General features: G+C 35.6%; 1 protein-coding gene across 2 annotated transcripts in view; it reads right to left on the reverse strand.

Moving 5' to 3' along the window:
- Window positions 1–802: 802 nt before the first annotated feature.
- The window catches only part of TTK (TTK protein kinase), a 29,089-nt gene continuing 13,259 nt past the window's right edge, over window positions 803–16,632 (reverse strand). For both annotated transcript variants that reach the window (XM_030236476.2, XM_009094159.4), the window contains exons 7-23: window positions 14,412–14,517; window positions 14,213–14,288; window positions 14,034–14,131; window positions 13,428–13,527; window positions 12,590–12,713; window positions 11,095–11,276; window positions 10,840–10,976; window positions 9,289–9,415; window positions 8,121–8,213; window positions 6,252–6,409; window positions 6,018–6,169; window positions 4,713–4,837; window positions 4,322–4,402; window positions 2,918–3,094; window positions 2,500–2,590; window positions 2,174–2,271; window positions 803–1,087 (exon numbers count right to left, since the gene is read on the reverse strand). In XM_030236476.2, the coding sequence (XP_030092336.2) occupies window positions 998–1,087; window positions 2,174–2,271; window positions 2,500–2,590; window positions 2,918–3,094; window positions 4,322–4,402; window positions 4,713–4,837; window positions 6,018–6,169; window positions 6,252–6,409; window positions 8,121–8,213; window positions 9,289–9,415; window positions 10,840–10,976; window positions 11,095–11,276; window positions 12,590–12,713; window positions 13,428–13,527; window positions 14,034–14,131; window positions 14,213–14,288; window positions 14,412–14,517 (2,015 nt within the window). In that variant the 3' untranslated portion in view covers window positions 803–997. The remainder of the gene's footprint in view (window positions 1,088–2,173; window positions 2,272–2,499; window positions 2,591–2,917; window positions 3,095–4,321; window positions 4,403–4,712; window positions 4,838–6,017; window positions 6,170–6,251; window positions 6,410–8,120; window positions 8,214–9,288; window positions 9,416–10,839; window positions 10,977–11,094; window positions 11,277–12,589; window positions 12,714–13,427; window positions 13,528–14,033; window positions 14,132–14,212; window positions 14,289–14,411; window positions 14,518–16,632) is intronic.

Raw genomic sequence — 16,632 nt, forward strand, 5'->3', positions numbered from 1 at the left:
ACCCTGTTTCACATAATGACAATGAGAACAACACCCTAAGTTTATCACTCCAGGTTTACTCTTAGGAAGGAGATGTGCTGTTCTTTGTGTGCTCCAACACTGCGGTGGAGCACACAATCTCTGCTCCTGCTTCCCACTCCGCTCGCTCTTCCTTTGTAATGCGGAGAATCACAGCTAATCCAAAACAAGGGAGGGCAAAACATTCACACCAGAAATGTAATTCTGTTAAAACCTGACCAATCCAATAGCAACCATGTAAAATCCATTTTTCTTATATTCAGTTCATTTTAGAGAATGCCTAGTGTTAATGCTTTTAAAAATCCAAAATAATTTATTACCATTGTGAATACTGAAGGATTTTCCATTTTGAAATTTGAAAAGCAGACTAAACTTGTAATAGCATTTTTAATACAAGAGCCATTTTATTCATGTAAGTTCAACACAGTACTGATGATTCCATCATAACACTTAACCACAGGAACAGCTCAAAAACTGGGTGACATTTACATGCATCTACCAATATTGTAACTGGTGGTTTATACAGAGTGTTCATTTCCAAGGTATTTGTTAGCAAAAGACAGAACAGCATAACACTGTTCATGCCTTAGGAGATGTTTCAAAAGGTAGTTCACGTTTTTCATGTACATCAATTGGCATTTTTTGGGAACTTTTTTATATTAGCTTCTCATAAGATCTCATCTTCAAAGATTCTCATACAAGTTTTTGTACTCCAGACACTGTAGTGCTTTGTAAGCAACGCAGACCATAATCACCAAGTAGCCGTTGTTGTTCTCAACCCAAGCAGCATGCAAGGAGTGAAAGAGCCCACAGTACAAAGCATTAAATTAAGCTCTTTTTAATGACCTGCAATCATTATCAAAAGAACACAAAGAACATATAAAAAAAGAAAACTTTAAGTTGAGTGTCCTTTTAAAAGCTAGCAGCACAAAATACTTTTTGAACAGACCAGACATCTGTTGCCTCCTGCAGTAGCACATCATCTTGTTGTCCATGTTTTTTGACTCCCAGGTTTTGCAAATGCTGATACATCAAGAGTTTTACCACTGTTGCACTGTTCATATAAAGTCTGAAAGTTAACAAACAAACAGGGTATTCAGGTGAACACAGTTGTACTGCACATGGATTCAAACTATATAACAAGCATTACTACTTGAAATAAATCATAACATCCTGAAATATTCCATACTAAAATTGCTCTGTCAAATCAAATAAAAACACTTAAGACAGCTTAGTTGTACCAGCTGTAATGCAGTGCAGTGCCCAGGGGAAAATACATACACTGACTTAGAAGTGTGGGCAAAGTAAGAGAGCTTCACAAGTCAAGAGAAAACAAGTGAGCTGGAAAGATCGAAAAATCAAGTTTACTCTAAATGTCTCCACTATGGAAACCCCAGCATGGAAGGAGTTATTTGTGTACTGGGGGCATACAAGCTTTACATGAGATACTTAAATGCCCACAGATGGCCACATCACCATTTTGTTAGAAGAATAACTACTTCTTCACCCTCATATTTAAAACAGATCAAGTGCAACTAGAAGAGTAAGCATGAATTCCTTTAGATTTAAGATACACTGAATTTGCTTTCCTCCCCATGAAAGCAGCTTTGCCTTCTCTAGGTCTTACATATACTTTACCACCATCACTTCTAAGACACAGGTAGAAAGAACAGAGTTGAAGATTAATCAAGCTCCTCTTTCAGGCAATAGACAGAGAGACTGAAATGCTTCAACTCACAGGAAGTAATTTACACACAGCACTGTGTAAACAGTTCAGCAACTTCCAGGAAGCAGGAACAGTTGCAGTTCAAAAGTGTGCACACTTAACGGATCAACTGAGATAATTTTTCCATAGTGAGGGTTCTTAAATTAGAAGACCTCACATGGGGGCAGTTTAAAAGCAAAGCAGGAGGTGGAAAGGAAAGAAAAAACTAAAAGTAAAGATTACTGGCATCATTTTCAACCCTTCCAATTCAGAGGAATGTGGAAAGGTTCTGCATCCTTGCAAATAACAGCACTAAGATATGCAATGTTTTCCCAGCTATGGCTAAAGATTTCATCTATACATTGTTTCATTTTTTGGCTACCAAACATTCTAACCCTTGTCTGCATGAGCATGTACTGCTACACAAAATAGAAAAGACAATGTGCTTACCCTCGCAGCTCTAGAAATAGAATTGGGAGAATTCAAGCCAACAAGCTGGCCAAGGATACGTTTCATTTCCTCTGTTGTTCCTTTTGCATTTGGGCCACCTGCAGTTAATTTATAGTTATGCTGAAATTGTATACATTTTCAGTGTAAAATTTGCCAGAACAGTTTGTAAGAGGTTTAAGAATTAAAATATTAAGGTCTTTTCTGAAGGAGATGTAGGCACCAAACAAAACTGAGTCATGCCAACAAGCTCATAGTACCTTTAAGAGTAAAGTGTTTTTTAATGCATAGATACAAATACTATTTAATACTTTTAAAATAAAATGTACCTGTTGGACAATGACTTTGAATTTGAACATACGGATGTACCAGCAACTCCGAAACAGAAATTCGTTCTTTAGGATTCCTTATTAAACAGCGCTGCAAATGAAAAAAGAGGAACAGTGTTTTGCCTACACATTATGAATTGTCCTAGGAATTAATAGTATTTACTTTCATTGTTGAACCAAAGGACTTAAGTCAGACTGCTTTCAGTACTTAGCTGGTATTGAGCTGAAAAGAGACTTTAATATGGAAACTACATGAAGTAGCTCTAGCTTCAGTCTTCCTTTAGAATAAGTCCTGTTACTACAAGTAGCAGTGAGCATCTTTTTGTGGAAAAAGTCTCTCAAGCTCAACTCATTCAGTTTAATAAAACATGCTTTAAATAAAGAAATTCCTATTATTTAAAACAAAAGGAACAGTTACCTTCAGCACATCTTGAAGATCCTTCTCAGCAATATCTGGGAATCCTATTTCATAACTTGGATCAACAATAGCATGCATTTTATTGATGTGACTTGTTATATGCTGAAATGGAGTCCTTCCGTATGTCATACAGTACAAAATGCAGCCCAGTGACCACACATCGCTTTTGGGACTTATCTAATATTAAAAAAAAAATTAAGATTACTCTCTACTTAAGGAACTGGCCCTTCAGTCAATTTATTATGTATTTGAACAGTTTCCATTGTGTAAGAGATCTTTGTTACTATCACACAAAATCACCAAGGCAGCATGCCATTATCTACTAAGACAGTAATGTGGCTTCCTTCACTAATATTCCATAAGAGAACTATTCTTCTAAACTATTTTTGAAAATCAACTTGAAGAACTAACTTTAAGTTAGTCCTTAACAAGTAAAACTGCAGGATTCTAATTTCAGATTTAAAAATAAATACAACTAAAAGCATACTAAATTATTCAAATCCAGGAAATGGTGAGAGATCACTGCTATGTCTCCTAAGTGGAAAGCCACAATTTAATTCCCCTGGGTTTAAAGGATTCAGATCCATATTTCAACCATGACACTCAGGCTGTTCCTTGCGGGACAACTTTGCACTTGTCCTATTGAAGCTGAAGTACTCTAAGAGAAGCACAGCATGGGATAGAGGACAGAAGTGGAAAAAGATGCATATAGAGAACCTGACTCCCAGCACAGTGGTTAGATTTTTGCTTAGATGAGCTGAACAAATCTGCACTTGGCATGCAGTTTTAATTTAAAAGTATAAAAGGTAAAAAAAGTACCACCCTTAAAAAATAGCCACTTATAAAATATTTTATTCTCTATTTAGAAAGACAAGATTGTATTTCATTACATAATAATACTTCCATTCAACTGTTAAAAAGTTAATCTTCATGTACATGCAAGTACATATGGATTTTAAATACTTTTTCACCAAACCACGTAACCCTCAGTTATTAAATTTTGACTGCCAATGTGAAAAATGCTTTCCCTTTAGTACTTCTCATCACTCACATTTCATTGTCCTGGTGATGTTAAAAAATTTTCCACAATACTCTGTAGCAGAGAAAAATTAATAGGATAGACTGTGGCCCTAAATATGCCCAAGCCTGTGCCTATGCTTTACTTTCAATTTTACTCAGTAATTGAGCACTTACATTTTTCTAAACACCATCTGCCAAATGTTTTTAGGTAGTTAGAGAGATTAAGCTTAACCTTCCAACTCTGCACACCATCATCAAGGCACAAGAAATTCTCTTATGTTCAAGTTTCAGTGGAAGATTTTGAAAAATAACAAATCTGCAGATACATGATTGAATTATTTCCTCCTTATCATGAAGGGAATAGGAGGAGAAAGCTCATACTACCTTAGAACGAGGCTTGCCATTTTCTCCATAGGAAGACCTATCTTCTATTGCTTCAGGTGGCATATAATTCATTGTGCCAGCCTAGCCATAAAAATGAAAACAACATTTTATGTAAAGCATCCATTAAATTTAACTAACTTAATAAAAACTTAGATTTCTGTCCCAAAACACTGCAAAGCATCTTAAAATTTTGTTTCTATTAAGACTGAATGTGATTATTATTCTCTTCATTAAAAACATGTAAAAAAATATACATGAATATTCACGTACACATACAAAACCATTCAGCATAAGATTTCAATAGCAATTGAGGTTATTACAATCAAAATTATCAGCAGGTACTATTGCACTTCACAGAAAAATGGACATGAATTTTCCAGAAGTATTTCACCTGAGAATCTTTAATGATACTTGTCACATCTGGCTGCATTTGGTTTGCAATGCCAAAGTCAATTAGTTTTAACATTCCATCAACTATCAGAAAGTTTGCTGGTTTCAGATCACTGTGAATAATGCCTGTAAAAAAGAGTTTAAAGTAAATCCAAATTACTACCATAAGAGTTAGCACTATTCAATTCCCATAACCCTTGCACAGAGAGTATGTGCAGACTGGCTTTATCTGAGTCTCTGCAGATTTCATAAAAGTGCTTCTGTTTCTGCCTAATGAGTTCTTAACTTGGATGAATTTACAGTTAGAATTACTACTTATTCTAACATGCAGGTACCCCAGACCAGCTCCAAGCAAGTTGAATCGCAGAGTTTGTCTCAGTTTGGGACAGACACTCCAGCTCTGTGTGCACTTGGCCACACTGGATTGCTGCTTTGGAGCAGTGGCCTGTCTGTGCTTGTAGTTCTCTTTAATTAGCTAAGCAGGTAGTTAAAATAAAATTATTATATTGCTTAGTCTGATTAAAGGCACCATTCAATGAGAAATATACACAAATTACTTCTCACAATCTCTACTTGCACAATTTAACATGAATTTTGGTTACTTACCTACATAATCAATCAATCTATCTTGATATTTTACAAAAATTTATCTTTTTTCAAAACATCACAGGTATGTATGCAAACTGAATTTCAGTAGGTTTTGCTGTTTGCTATATTATTGAATGCTCCAGTCCTGAAAATAGATGTTGCTTTCTGCTACATGTATGAGTCCTCACTTCATTATAATATAGGAAAAGATCCAAGTCTGCCTCTGCTGTATACTATACAGACAAACAGAATATAGATGCATATACACAATTATATAGGTAAAGATGAGAGGAAGGCCTGAAAAACTGTAGGAGAAAGCTGATATACTTTGTCAAAGTAAATATGGCAGAGCTGTCATTAATGTCAAAGACTAAGTGGCTAAAATTTGAGTCTTACAGAGAACAAGTGGAATTAACAGCGGGAGTATACGACGGAGTCTAAAACAGAAAATGGCTTCTGGCTGTTGAAAGAAAGCAGATAAACTTAGCTAACTCAAGAAGGATCTCACAAATATCGCTCTTTATGTAATTCTATCTCTAGATCAAGATTTACCTTGGTTTTTGTGTCACTGCTTTTTTTCTAAATACAGAAAATACCCATCTTTGAAGATCACTAAGACTACACCAACACTAAAACCAATACCACCTCCAAAATTAAAACAAGATCCATATTATCTGCCATATATCCTATACAAATACCTAGAATTATTTAAGAATACCATATTCATGGATTGTGTGAACAGCTTCCAGCATATTTTTCCAATAGCTCTTTCGCTCCAATGGATCCATCTTTTTCTTCTTTTTAAGCCAGCTATTGAGATCAATATTTCCACACTCCATTACCATGTAGATATGTTGATCAGTAATTTCACTAAAAATAAAACATGTATGTTAAAAGTGAAGGAAATATTTTATAGAGAAATAGTGATTAAATGAAGTTAGTATTTACTCACTAGCCATAAAGGCGGATGATCTTATCACTATGTTGCTGCAGTTTACTCAAATGAGCAATTTCATTCTTATAGCTCTCAACAGTCTGTTGATCAGCTTCCTCTAGGTTCACATATTTGACAGCATACAGCTGCTTCTTGTCATTCAGTACTTGAAACACCTACAAAACAGTATCAGTTAATAACTGCATTCATCCCTAATTCCAATGTACTATGGTCCATCTCAACTCAGCCAGAATACCAAAGTCTACCTTTTCAAAAGGAAGAAACAATACAAAGAAATTCATACAAGTCAGCATGAAAGAAAATAAAAGACACCAGTTACAACAGAAACAACCCTCAATCAGAAGCTATCTTGGTGCCACATTATATTTCACCAGGTGTAGTACATCATGAGTCTGCAGTGTTCCTAAGATAAAGATTATGAAATAACACTCCCAGAGATACAGGTTTGATGTGCCTTCACACATTCACTTTGTCACACCAAAATCATTTGGAGTCTAGAACACATGGCAAATTAGAAGTGGTTGAGAGCACCAAGTCTCATTTAGTCTAAAGATGAGAAAGCTGCAGAAAATCCTATTGCTGTCTTCAGCTATTTAAAGGGAAGGTACGACAGACTCCTCTTGAACTATCAAACTATGAGATGCAACAGGCATAGCTAACAACAAGGAAAATTACAATTGGATGTTTTGATTTTTTTCACTGCCATATAGTCCAACAGGAAAACTGCTTGTTCAGACAGACTATGAAGTCTCCATCCTTGGCAATATTTAAACACAAAACCCCATGTACACCCTGCTGTATTTTAGCCTTGTTTTAAGCAGACTATAAGAGAGTGACACACAGAAGTTCCTGCCATCCTACTTCATTCTACAACCATACACTGGCACAGAGAGCTCCTCTTTCTGGAGTTCCCTGCTGACTGGAAGCTGGCTAATATTAGTCCAACTGACAAGGATGGGAGGGAAGACCCAGGAAACTACAAACTTGTTGGCCTAACCTCAGCTGCTGGAAAAACTACAGAGAATATTTTACTGGGTACTACTGAAACGCAACAATCAGAGTCAACATGGATTCACAACAGGAAAGGCCTCTAAGTAATTAGTTCAATTAGCTGTCCTTAGGACACATCCTCCTAGAAGCTATGCTAAAACAAATGGACAACAGGAAGGTGATTTGAGAGAGCCAGCACTGCTTCACCATGTGCAAGTCTGTCTGACCAACCCAGTGACTTTTTGTGAGGGAGGGACTACATCAGTGGACAAGGGAAGAAATAGAGATGTCATCTATCTGGACTTCTGTAAGGTCTTTGACACAGTCCCCCCACAACATCCAGCTAAACTGCTTATGCTGTTAAGAAAGTAAGGAACTGTAACAAACCCAAGAGATTTGGCCAATATTGTTTCCCAAGCTCCCATGACCCCAAATTTCCATGTTAAAAGCAGCTCACTCACCACTTCAGACATAGCTACAACTCTGCTTTTCACACAAGTTACAGAAGTAGTTAAGAGATGGTCTGTCTCCTTCAGGCTCTCCATCAACTTTACAAGTTACCCATTCCCAATAGTGTAATCACACTGCTCTAAACAACATCCTCTCACATTAGGATGTACACAATGCAGCACATCTCTTACAACAGAAGAGCTGATTCTACCAGGAATTCTAATGTTTACTCTACCACAAAATTTATCTTCAAGAGGAAAAAGTCTAAGCATAGCTCTAAACCAGCAAAGCTCTAGATTCCCTGGGTCAAACATTGTGTACATGTTAACACTAGGCACTCATTAGGTGACTTCAATGTCTATTTACAATAGATTGTACTACTGTCTAAATGAGTGACTGCCTAAAAGGATAAAAGGAGCACCTTACCTTACTTGAGCCTCCACTACCAATTTGCTTTAACACTGTATAAACTCTTCCATTGATGACAAGGCATTCATGTGAAGGTACAGAAGCTGGAACCTGTGAACACATAGAAAGGGTTAAGAAATAAATATTGGTACATGCAACAGAACCTATGAGAGCTCTACTTTTTATTAAGTTAAAATGCTTTAAGTTGTCTTGCTCTTTCTGAAGATGATAAAGTTGTTTAGAAGCAGTAAAGAAACTTCAAATGAAAGCTAGATCCCCATATACTGATCATCATTTGGCATGTGACATCACTGTACTCTTGTAAAAGGTGCCAATGCTCCTCCTACTGGAAATCAAGGAAAGGATCTTCCTTAATAAGGCTTCCCAGATCATTAGAGACACCTCCCTCTTTACATATAATGTCAGAAACTACATTATCCAAGAGACTTTCAGTCTCAGCATGAAACTCAAGAGCTGTACTGAAATTATCTACCATTCTATTTGAATCTAATTACTAGCTAGAAGACTGCAGTAGTGTGAAGTTGAAATAGCCTGCATTGCTCATATCTGCTGCACCAAGCCGTACAAAGGCCTCAAGTTTGACTTATTAATTTATGAATACTTATCCTCTGGTAGGAAGCTTAAATCTATCCCCCAGTTTTACCTACAATTGGGAAGTCTCCTACCTGAATATGCAAAACATCTAAGGTAACCTATTTTTATATTAAGTCAGGCCACAACAAATGTATCAAAATTTGTGAAATCTAAAAAAAAAAAAAAAAAAAAAAGAGGAGAAATGCCATCTTTTACCTCCCCAAAACTCATGGTTTTCAACACACACTTCCCTTTAATGGTACTGTACTGGGTAATACAACTGTAAAAGCACTGCAGAACAAAAACAGAGGCTCTAGTTCTTTACTCTGTCATTAAGTACAACCTGAAAAGGCTTGGACTGCAGACAAAGGCTCCAGCATTGAGCCAAAATTGAACTGATTTTTCAACATCTGACTTTGTGTGTATGTCTGAATTAGATGACCTAAAGAAAGTTATTTTAGGAATACTAGACTACTTTCCATTACTACTCCAGGAAGATGAACAGTAACTTCAGATGAAAAAAAAATACATATTTTACCTAAAGTAGTTCCCAATGAAAATATATGCTAAGAAATTGACAGAAAATTGTTACCTGCAAGCCAATTTGATTTTGAAATGGAGTTGCTGGAGTATGTGGTAAATAATAAGGAAACTGGCTGTAGGGAGTAGAAATTTGACATCCTGGTAGAAACTTGTCCTTTACAACTGGTGTGCTGAAACTAACAAAAAAAGAAGAATATCTGCATTAGTTGTATTAAGATTATTTTAACAACAAAGTTGAAATCTTCAATGTTTCTTGAAAGTTAAACCCTACTGACTAGCAAGAGCTCAGGCCTCCAATTCATTCAATAATTATCATTAAGACCACTTCAACATCTTCATTTAGAAGTCCATTTAGAAATAGACTGAAACTATAACATACTTAGCAAATACTTTAAAAAACAAACTCAGTATCTTCAGACAATAGCTGGTAATTCTCAGCAACTAAAAAGTGAAAGAATTATAAAGCTAGAAGACCTGACTCTAAGAGAGTTTGAGCCAGTTACTCTTTTCCAGCTTACTGTTATTTATTCAAAATACCTATTTTTTAAAGTAAGCATATTAAGACAGACAACTTCAAAACCTCACTATTACCTTGAGAGCTTTAGCTACACTGTCTATGAGCAGAAAGATCACAGATTTAAGAAAACCTAAGATTGCAAAAAATTTTATGTCTTTTTAATTTGTTCTCCTGATGTGTCTACCATCTCCTTAGTTATATTTCTGAACATACTTTATTTTTCCTCCATTGTATTTACAGAAATTAATGCCAAGATAAGAACTGGAAAAAATGTATATAACTAGGATTTATTTGCTAGAGCAAAATCAGAATAAAAAAAAAAGGACAAAACCAGTCCAAAGCATGGCTTTCTTTGAATAGAGAAACACTCAGCAATTCTGCATATTTAGCATGTACAAACTAAGTAAAGAGAATTTATTCAAGGACTGTTATCACATTCCCTTTATGAAATTGTGGTTCATGTCCTACCTATAGTCTGAATTCTACAGAATTCTATTCAGCTATAGAGACAGAGGTCCTACCAACAGGAGCAATGTTTATTCAGCATACAACCTTGACCTATATGATTCATCCTAGGGACTTATGAAAACAATAAGTAATCATATCATTAGAAAGATTTGCCAACACAGGCATAGGAGTTTATGCCTTGTTTAAGCTAACATGGATAAACAAATGCTATAATTTCCTAACGTAAGTGCTTAATTCTGCAAGCTTCTGGATTTTTCAAAGTGCTTTTAAAAAAAAACTCAGACACTTGCATAATGGGAAATAAACTGATATATAGTTATCAATCTAAACAGCCTGTCAGCTACATAATAAAAGTTACCCAAAAGAAAGTGTACAGTAGCAGGGATCAGTGAAAAAGGTAAACACTTTACTAGGGATTTATTGATTTGATGGCAAATATTCAAATGCTGAAAAGCTGCCCAAAAAGGCAAAAGGTCCCTAAATGCAATCTGAAAAAGGCAGGCACTTCACAAAAGGACTTGGAATGTTTGCTATCAAACAGAAAAACTGAATAAACCCTGTAAAAACCTGCTTAAACCTTTCCAGAAATCAACTACCATTTTACAGTAGGCTTACCAGGCCATATAATCGTTAGATGTGGTGCTTGGTGTTCCATAAACGTGTGATGGATCACTTCTCTTAGAAACAGCATCTGATGGCGATAATCGTCTTGAAACAGGATGACCAGACTGTTCAATGTTCATTTGTTTTCCCTACAAAGGGCAAAGCAAGATATCATATCACACAAGGAGCCGCAATTAAGAACACAAATTTCTCCAACATGAGAGGCTGCTGCTAGCACATGTGTAACTTGTATTTTTGTTACTTTACCTCTCCACAGCAGCTTTTCTGTGACACTTCTTGAGCTGGCATTTTTTTTCTGGCATTAACACAGTTTAGTTTAATCTGCTCCAACTGCTTTCTATAGCTTTCACCAAAACTAGATGGTTGTTGTTGACTTTCCAGACGCCTGGGCTCTGGCGTCTTCAGTTCCAGATGCTGATCTTTATTTTCTGGGGGAAAAAAACCCAAAAACTATTAAAATGATTCAATATTCAACACTTGAAAAGTTTCTATTCTAGAAACTTTAGATCAGACTAAAACACAGACAATTTGCTGGAATTATACATTAAAAGACATTAATGAATTCCTCAGGCTTCACATTCCATTCAGTGCAGTAACATGGCAACTCTCTTTAAAGTCTTAGGATAACACTGTAACAGTAACAGAGATGCAACTGTTTCCTACACCAACACATGCAGTAAGAGTAGGTTCACAAATTGTACAACAACATCCCAGGATACTGAGCAGGTTTATAAAGCACTGAAGATAAAATTACTATCATACTCCAAATTAGAAGTCTGTCTGCAACAATAGGCAACCTATAATCCAATGACTGAAGCCAGAGGCCTAAAGGGACTTGGCACTCTCTCCTAGCTCCTTTTGAGGATGTAGTACAAGAGTGAAATGGTGGGATGTGACAGTGCAAGCTGCAAACAGCACAGCGTAAGAGTGCTCCTTCACAAGCATGAAAAGTTTTCTTTTCAAATTACTAGAAAGTAGCATCCCATGCTGAGCAGCTTAGTGCAAGTCAGCTGCTGAAGAACTGAACTACCTCAACCAACATCTCACCTGGAAACATGAATGAAGCACAAACAGGGCAAGTATGACCTGAAACCCAAACTGTTCCCAATGCAAGTCAGTGGGAAAAGTTCACTGAGGAGCTGAGGGTTCATTGAAGTTGAAAAAAAAAAAAAAAATCACAGTTTTTCAACTGAAATGTTTCTTTCCTACAATACATATGTACTTATACAATCCTTAAACTAACTCTTGCAATATTAGACATTTTCACCTAATTTTTTCAGCATCTTGAGAAAGCCACTTAGGGAACCAGCTTTCTGATGAAACACTGAAGTAGTTAGCAACTAACCATAGGAGGTTAGTACATGTATTCCATATTCCATGAAGTTGGTAAATAATTAGCAGAAACCTTCGAGAATTTTACTAGCCCTGAAATCCTTGCTATAAAACCAAGCTGGTATTTTCCAGAAAGACAACATAATGTAATCTAATACCATCCCTATTTCTAGCTGACTTCACACAACAGTCAAAATCCATGCAATATCTAGTGAAGTATTTCTGAAATATACCAAAACTGTTTTTAAAAGAACTTTAAGAATCATTCTCCAAAAGTACGTTAATAATGCAGTAACTTCCACTTTTTGAAAAACATTTTATTTAGCAATGCATTTTTTAAAAATACAGAACAGCACATTTTAAATGCTTATTCTATTTCAAACTACTCAGATAAGACATTAATAGTTACCTGCTCTTTTCGTCACAAGACCTGCATCCACTTTGGTTTTGAGAGTTACAGTTGAATTGGTAGCTGTTTCTGAGCTGCCCTCATCCAACATCTGCAACTGTAAAGCTGTTTTTTCTTGTAAGGACTAAAGAACATAAAAAGCATCTTAAAAAAAGAATCAAAGGAAAACTCAGGAGTAGTATACAAAAAACATTCCTTAAAGTGATTAAGTGGCAGATGCACCGCAAAGCAAACATGCCTCAGAGAACTGTGCAGGTTACACAGACAAGTATTACTGATGCTATTTTTAAATATATCAACCTTCTGAATTTTCATAATCTAGTTGCTATAATAAAGCTAAATGTTTTTATTCTGAAATTTTCTTTTAGGGGATGGGGATGTGGGACATGAAGATGTAAGACACAGTAACATAAGACATTTGTTTTTTGATTTAAAAAATCTCTATCAAAAGCTGTAATTTATGGCACCATAGAGCACTAACTTAGTTGAACTGACTTCCTTAAATAGGGAACTTCCCATGGTAAAATCCATGAGTACAGCTGAAAAAGGTCCTGTAGTCAAGTTGAAACCTGTTTATCCCCTCTTCATAAATCATATTCAAAACACCACTCACATTGCTCCCATAAGATGTTCTGAGAAAGCTCTTTTTTAATGCCCTATTACACATAACAACATTCAAGTTTAAAAGCCATAATGAATGTTTCTATCCATAAATGATTACTTAAAGGGAAATTTACTTTATTTTTTTCTTCAATTGAAAAAGGTGTTATTATCTTTCTTACTAACATCATAGGATAGTTAGAGTTCCTTTATGTATTAAAAAAAAAATTTAATTTACCTGCAAATCTCCCAGGCTGCACGAATCACGCCCGCAGGGTTTCGGTTCTGATGGTGGAAAAGGTGCAACAAAGGCTGTTTGTTTGGAGCTGGACATTTGCCTGTTGAAGTAACATTCTTAATTACATCACAGGCCAACACAGTGGGGCAATGGTCTTTTTTGGGAATGAGATGAAAAAAGTAGTTGTGTGAAGACTTTTGGCTACAAGCTTCAAGTATACAGAAAAGCAGGTCCACTCAGACAGCAAAGTGAGAAACAATACAAAGAATGAGGATTTAAAAATATCTTGAATTACAAGACTGTCTTATCTCTTATTTTAAAAAGTCAACTACATAAGCAAAGATATTTTTAATTAAATTTATTTCCGCTTTCATTTCCATTTCTTCTGAGCTTACAAATTTAGCCAGAACATGCTTTCTCACCAAGAATTTGCATAGTAAGACTGGACGTAGGTTACTGCAGTACCTGTTGCAACTATAATGACTATTTGTCTCTACCCTTCAGGTCAAATTTGACAGACATCTGACATTTCCACTATCCAATAAAAGTACCATTGAAAATGAGTATTAAAATCTCTTGTGCTGTAGGTAAACCCAATAACCATACCTCTTTGTAACACTAGCTGGGAGTGGAACATCTGAGTCCTCCATGTCATCACCATCATCAGATACTAGGGTAACAGGAATCCTCCCAAATGGGCAAATCTTAGAACAAATCCAAAGTTACCAGGTGTGTACAGCAAAATAAAGAGTTTAGGATTTTAAAGAAAATGTTACATGTTTTACCTGGTTAGATTTGTTTAGTGGCCTCAATGGATTGTGGTAATTAACTAGGGCACCCAGCTCCTGTGACTTCTCTTCCCTAAATAAAAAAAAACCAAACTCAAAAAAACCCACTAAACAAAACACACAACACTGTAGTGTACGTGTTTGATTTTGGTTTAAATGATATTATAATACATTAGATAAGAAATTAAGACATTACCTAAATAAAGATCTGGTAATAGTAGAATTTTCACTAGAATCATTCTTTTTTAAGCTTCTGTGATTTCCACCTATATTCTGAAGTCCAGACTCTTGTGTACTTGATACTGTAGGGAAAACAATTAGAATCATTCAGATCCCATCAGACAAATGCAACTAAATTATTCTAAGCAATTAATTGGGTTAAACTGAACCACCTGATCTCACTGATAGCAAATTTGAGAGTGGTCATATAAGCTGTGCGAGGTCAGGGAGTATCAAGGCAGGCAATCCATCTTAATCCAGAAGAGATTCTTGCTTCATTATTGAATATTTAGCAGTAATTTTGTGAAGTTGTACATTAATCTTAAAATGAAATGTCAAGTCAACTTAATAAACTTTGTGAAAGTATATATTTCAGATATACTTGAATTCTGGTTGTGTTTACCATAAAAGTCATTCTAGAAATTCAAACCCACAAATAAACAGTTCAGAACTGTCTTCCACATGATTTTTCCTTACGGATGAAGGGAAAGTAATTTCTCAGACAAAGAAACCACAAGAACTCAGAATACACTAATGAAAATATATCAACACCCTAATGAACACACATTCACATTACAACACAGTTGAATTCCTCATTTAGGGGACAATGTGGAGGACAAGCTATTTTAAGCAGCTTCAGATAAACAATCACTTGAACTCAGCTATTTTCCTAACAAACTCCTTTTTAAAAATGTAAATTAATATCTGATTATTTTGATTAAGATCTCTTCAATGCTACAACAATTTTTTTTAATAGACACCAAAGAGCATATTAAAAAAAAAATCAAAGGCAACAGGAAGTGTTCAAAGCCAGGTTGAAAGGTTTGAGCAACATAGTCTAGTGGAAGGTACTCTTGCCCCATAGCAGGGGGTTGGAACTAGATGATGTCCCTTCCAATGTCCCTTCAATGTCCTTCCCAACCCAAACCATTCAAAGATTCTAAGATACTATATTATATGATCTTTTTCATCACATAGGCCTTGTGTTCCATCAGTATAGGAAATTATCTGCTTGACCAACAAGATCCATGGCTATCCACAGCCTTCCAATAAATCACAATTTAAGGACTTTTATAAAGTACTTATCTTAACCTTTTTAAACTTGTATCAGCTCATTAAAATGGATTTTGCTTTTCTTTTGAACTCTCCCATATCCCTCTTCTACTTTCAGCCAGAAGTCAGACTTCTGGTAGATGAACAGTGCAGTGTTGGCTACTTCTAATACTCAATGTTTTAGGAACTACTTATGCCAATAGACCAAACTACTCATTTAAATAAAACAAGTGCCTCAATGTACAGTGTAGCTTTATTACCAAGCCAGGACCACCACCATCTCACAAATGCAACCCATACTTTCTTTTTTATCCCCCAAAGATTTTTTTCAACTTTTCCCAACCAAACATGTTTGATTGCACCTGGTATGTCAAATACTTTAGACTGCCATGCATGAATGAAAGAGGAAAAAGGAATTAAACCAAAGGTTTCCAGACTTGATGCATGATTTGTATTTGCATCACAACACCAACAGCACATAACTGTCAAAAGCATTCTGTAAAATTTTTGGAAGCTGTGAGCAAACGCATTTCCATATTTTAAAAAAAAAACTTTAAAAACATCTCTTCAAATGGTAATACAAAACAGAAAATACCTAAATGCCAATATACTAAAATAGCCTCTGCTGCTAAAAAGGACCATACAAATTCACTTAAAGCCAAATTCAGTGATTTAGCCCATGTATGTCCCAGAGTTTGAGATATTTCAAGTCTGGTGTTATTTACATATTAAAGTTTAATCTTCAAATCACTGAATCAATAGTCTTTATAGTAATAAAGTAAAATAGTAAAATAGTAATTATTTTTCAAATACCGAATTACAAACCCATATATATGAAAAAATAAATGAGCCTACTCTTGCCCCACAGTTCACTGCTTCCTAAGTGGAAGGCAGGGTTTTGCCATTCATTCTCACAGGTATTTCCTTAGCTCTGCAGCAGCAAATCACTAATGTCAGCAAAAAGTTATACAATCCATGAAGGATATTGGTATCCTTCAAGATATTCTCCTGTGGCACAGCACATCAGTAGTGGCATTTATGATGTCTATATCCGACTAATGATAAACAGAATAAGACAGAAAATAGAGTTTATTAGAAATGAATGCCATGGCTGAACACTATTAAAAGGGTTTCAGTCAAAGGTT

The sequence above is a fragment of the Serinus canaria genome, chromosome 3 (genome assembly GCF_022539315.1).
Source record: "Serinus canaria isolate serCan28SL12 chromosome 3, serCan2020, whole genome shotgun sequence".
Lineage (NCBI taxonomy): Eukaryota > Metazoa > Chordata > Aves > Passeriformes > Fringillidae > Serinus > Serinus canaria.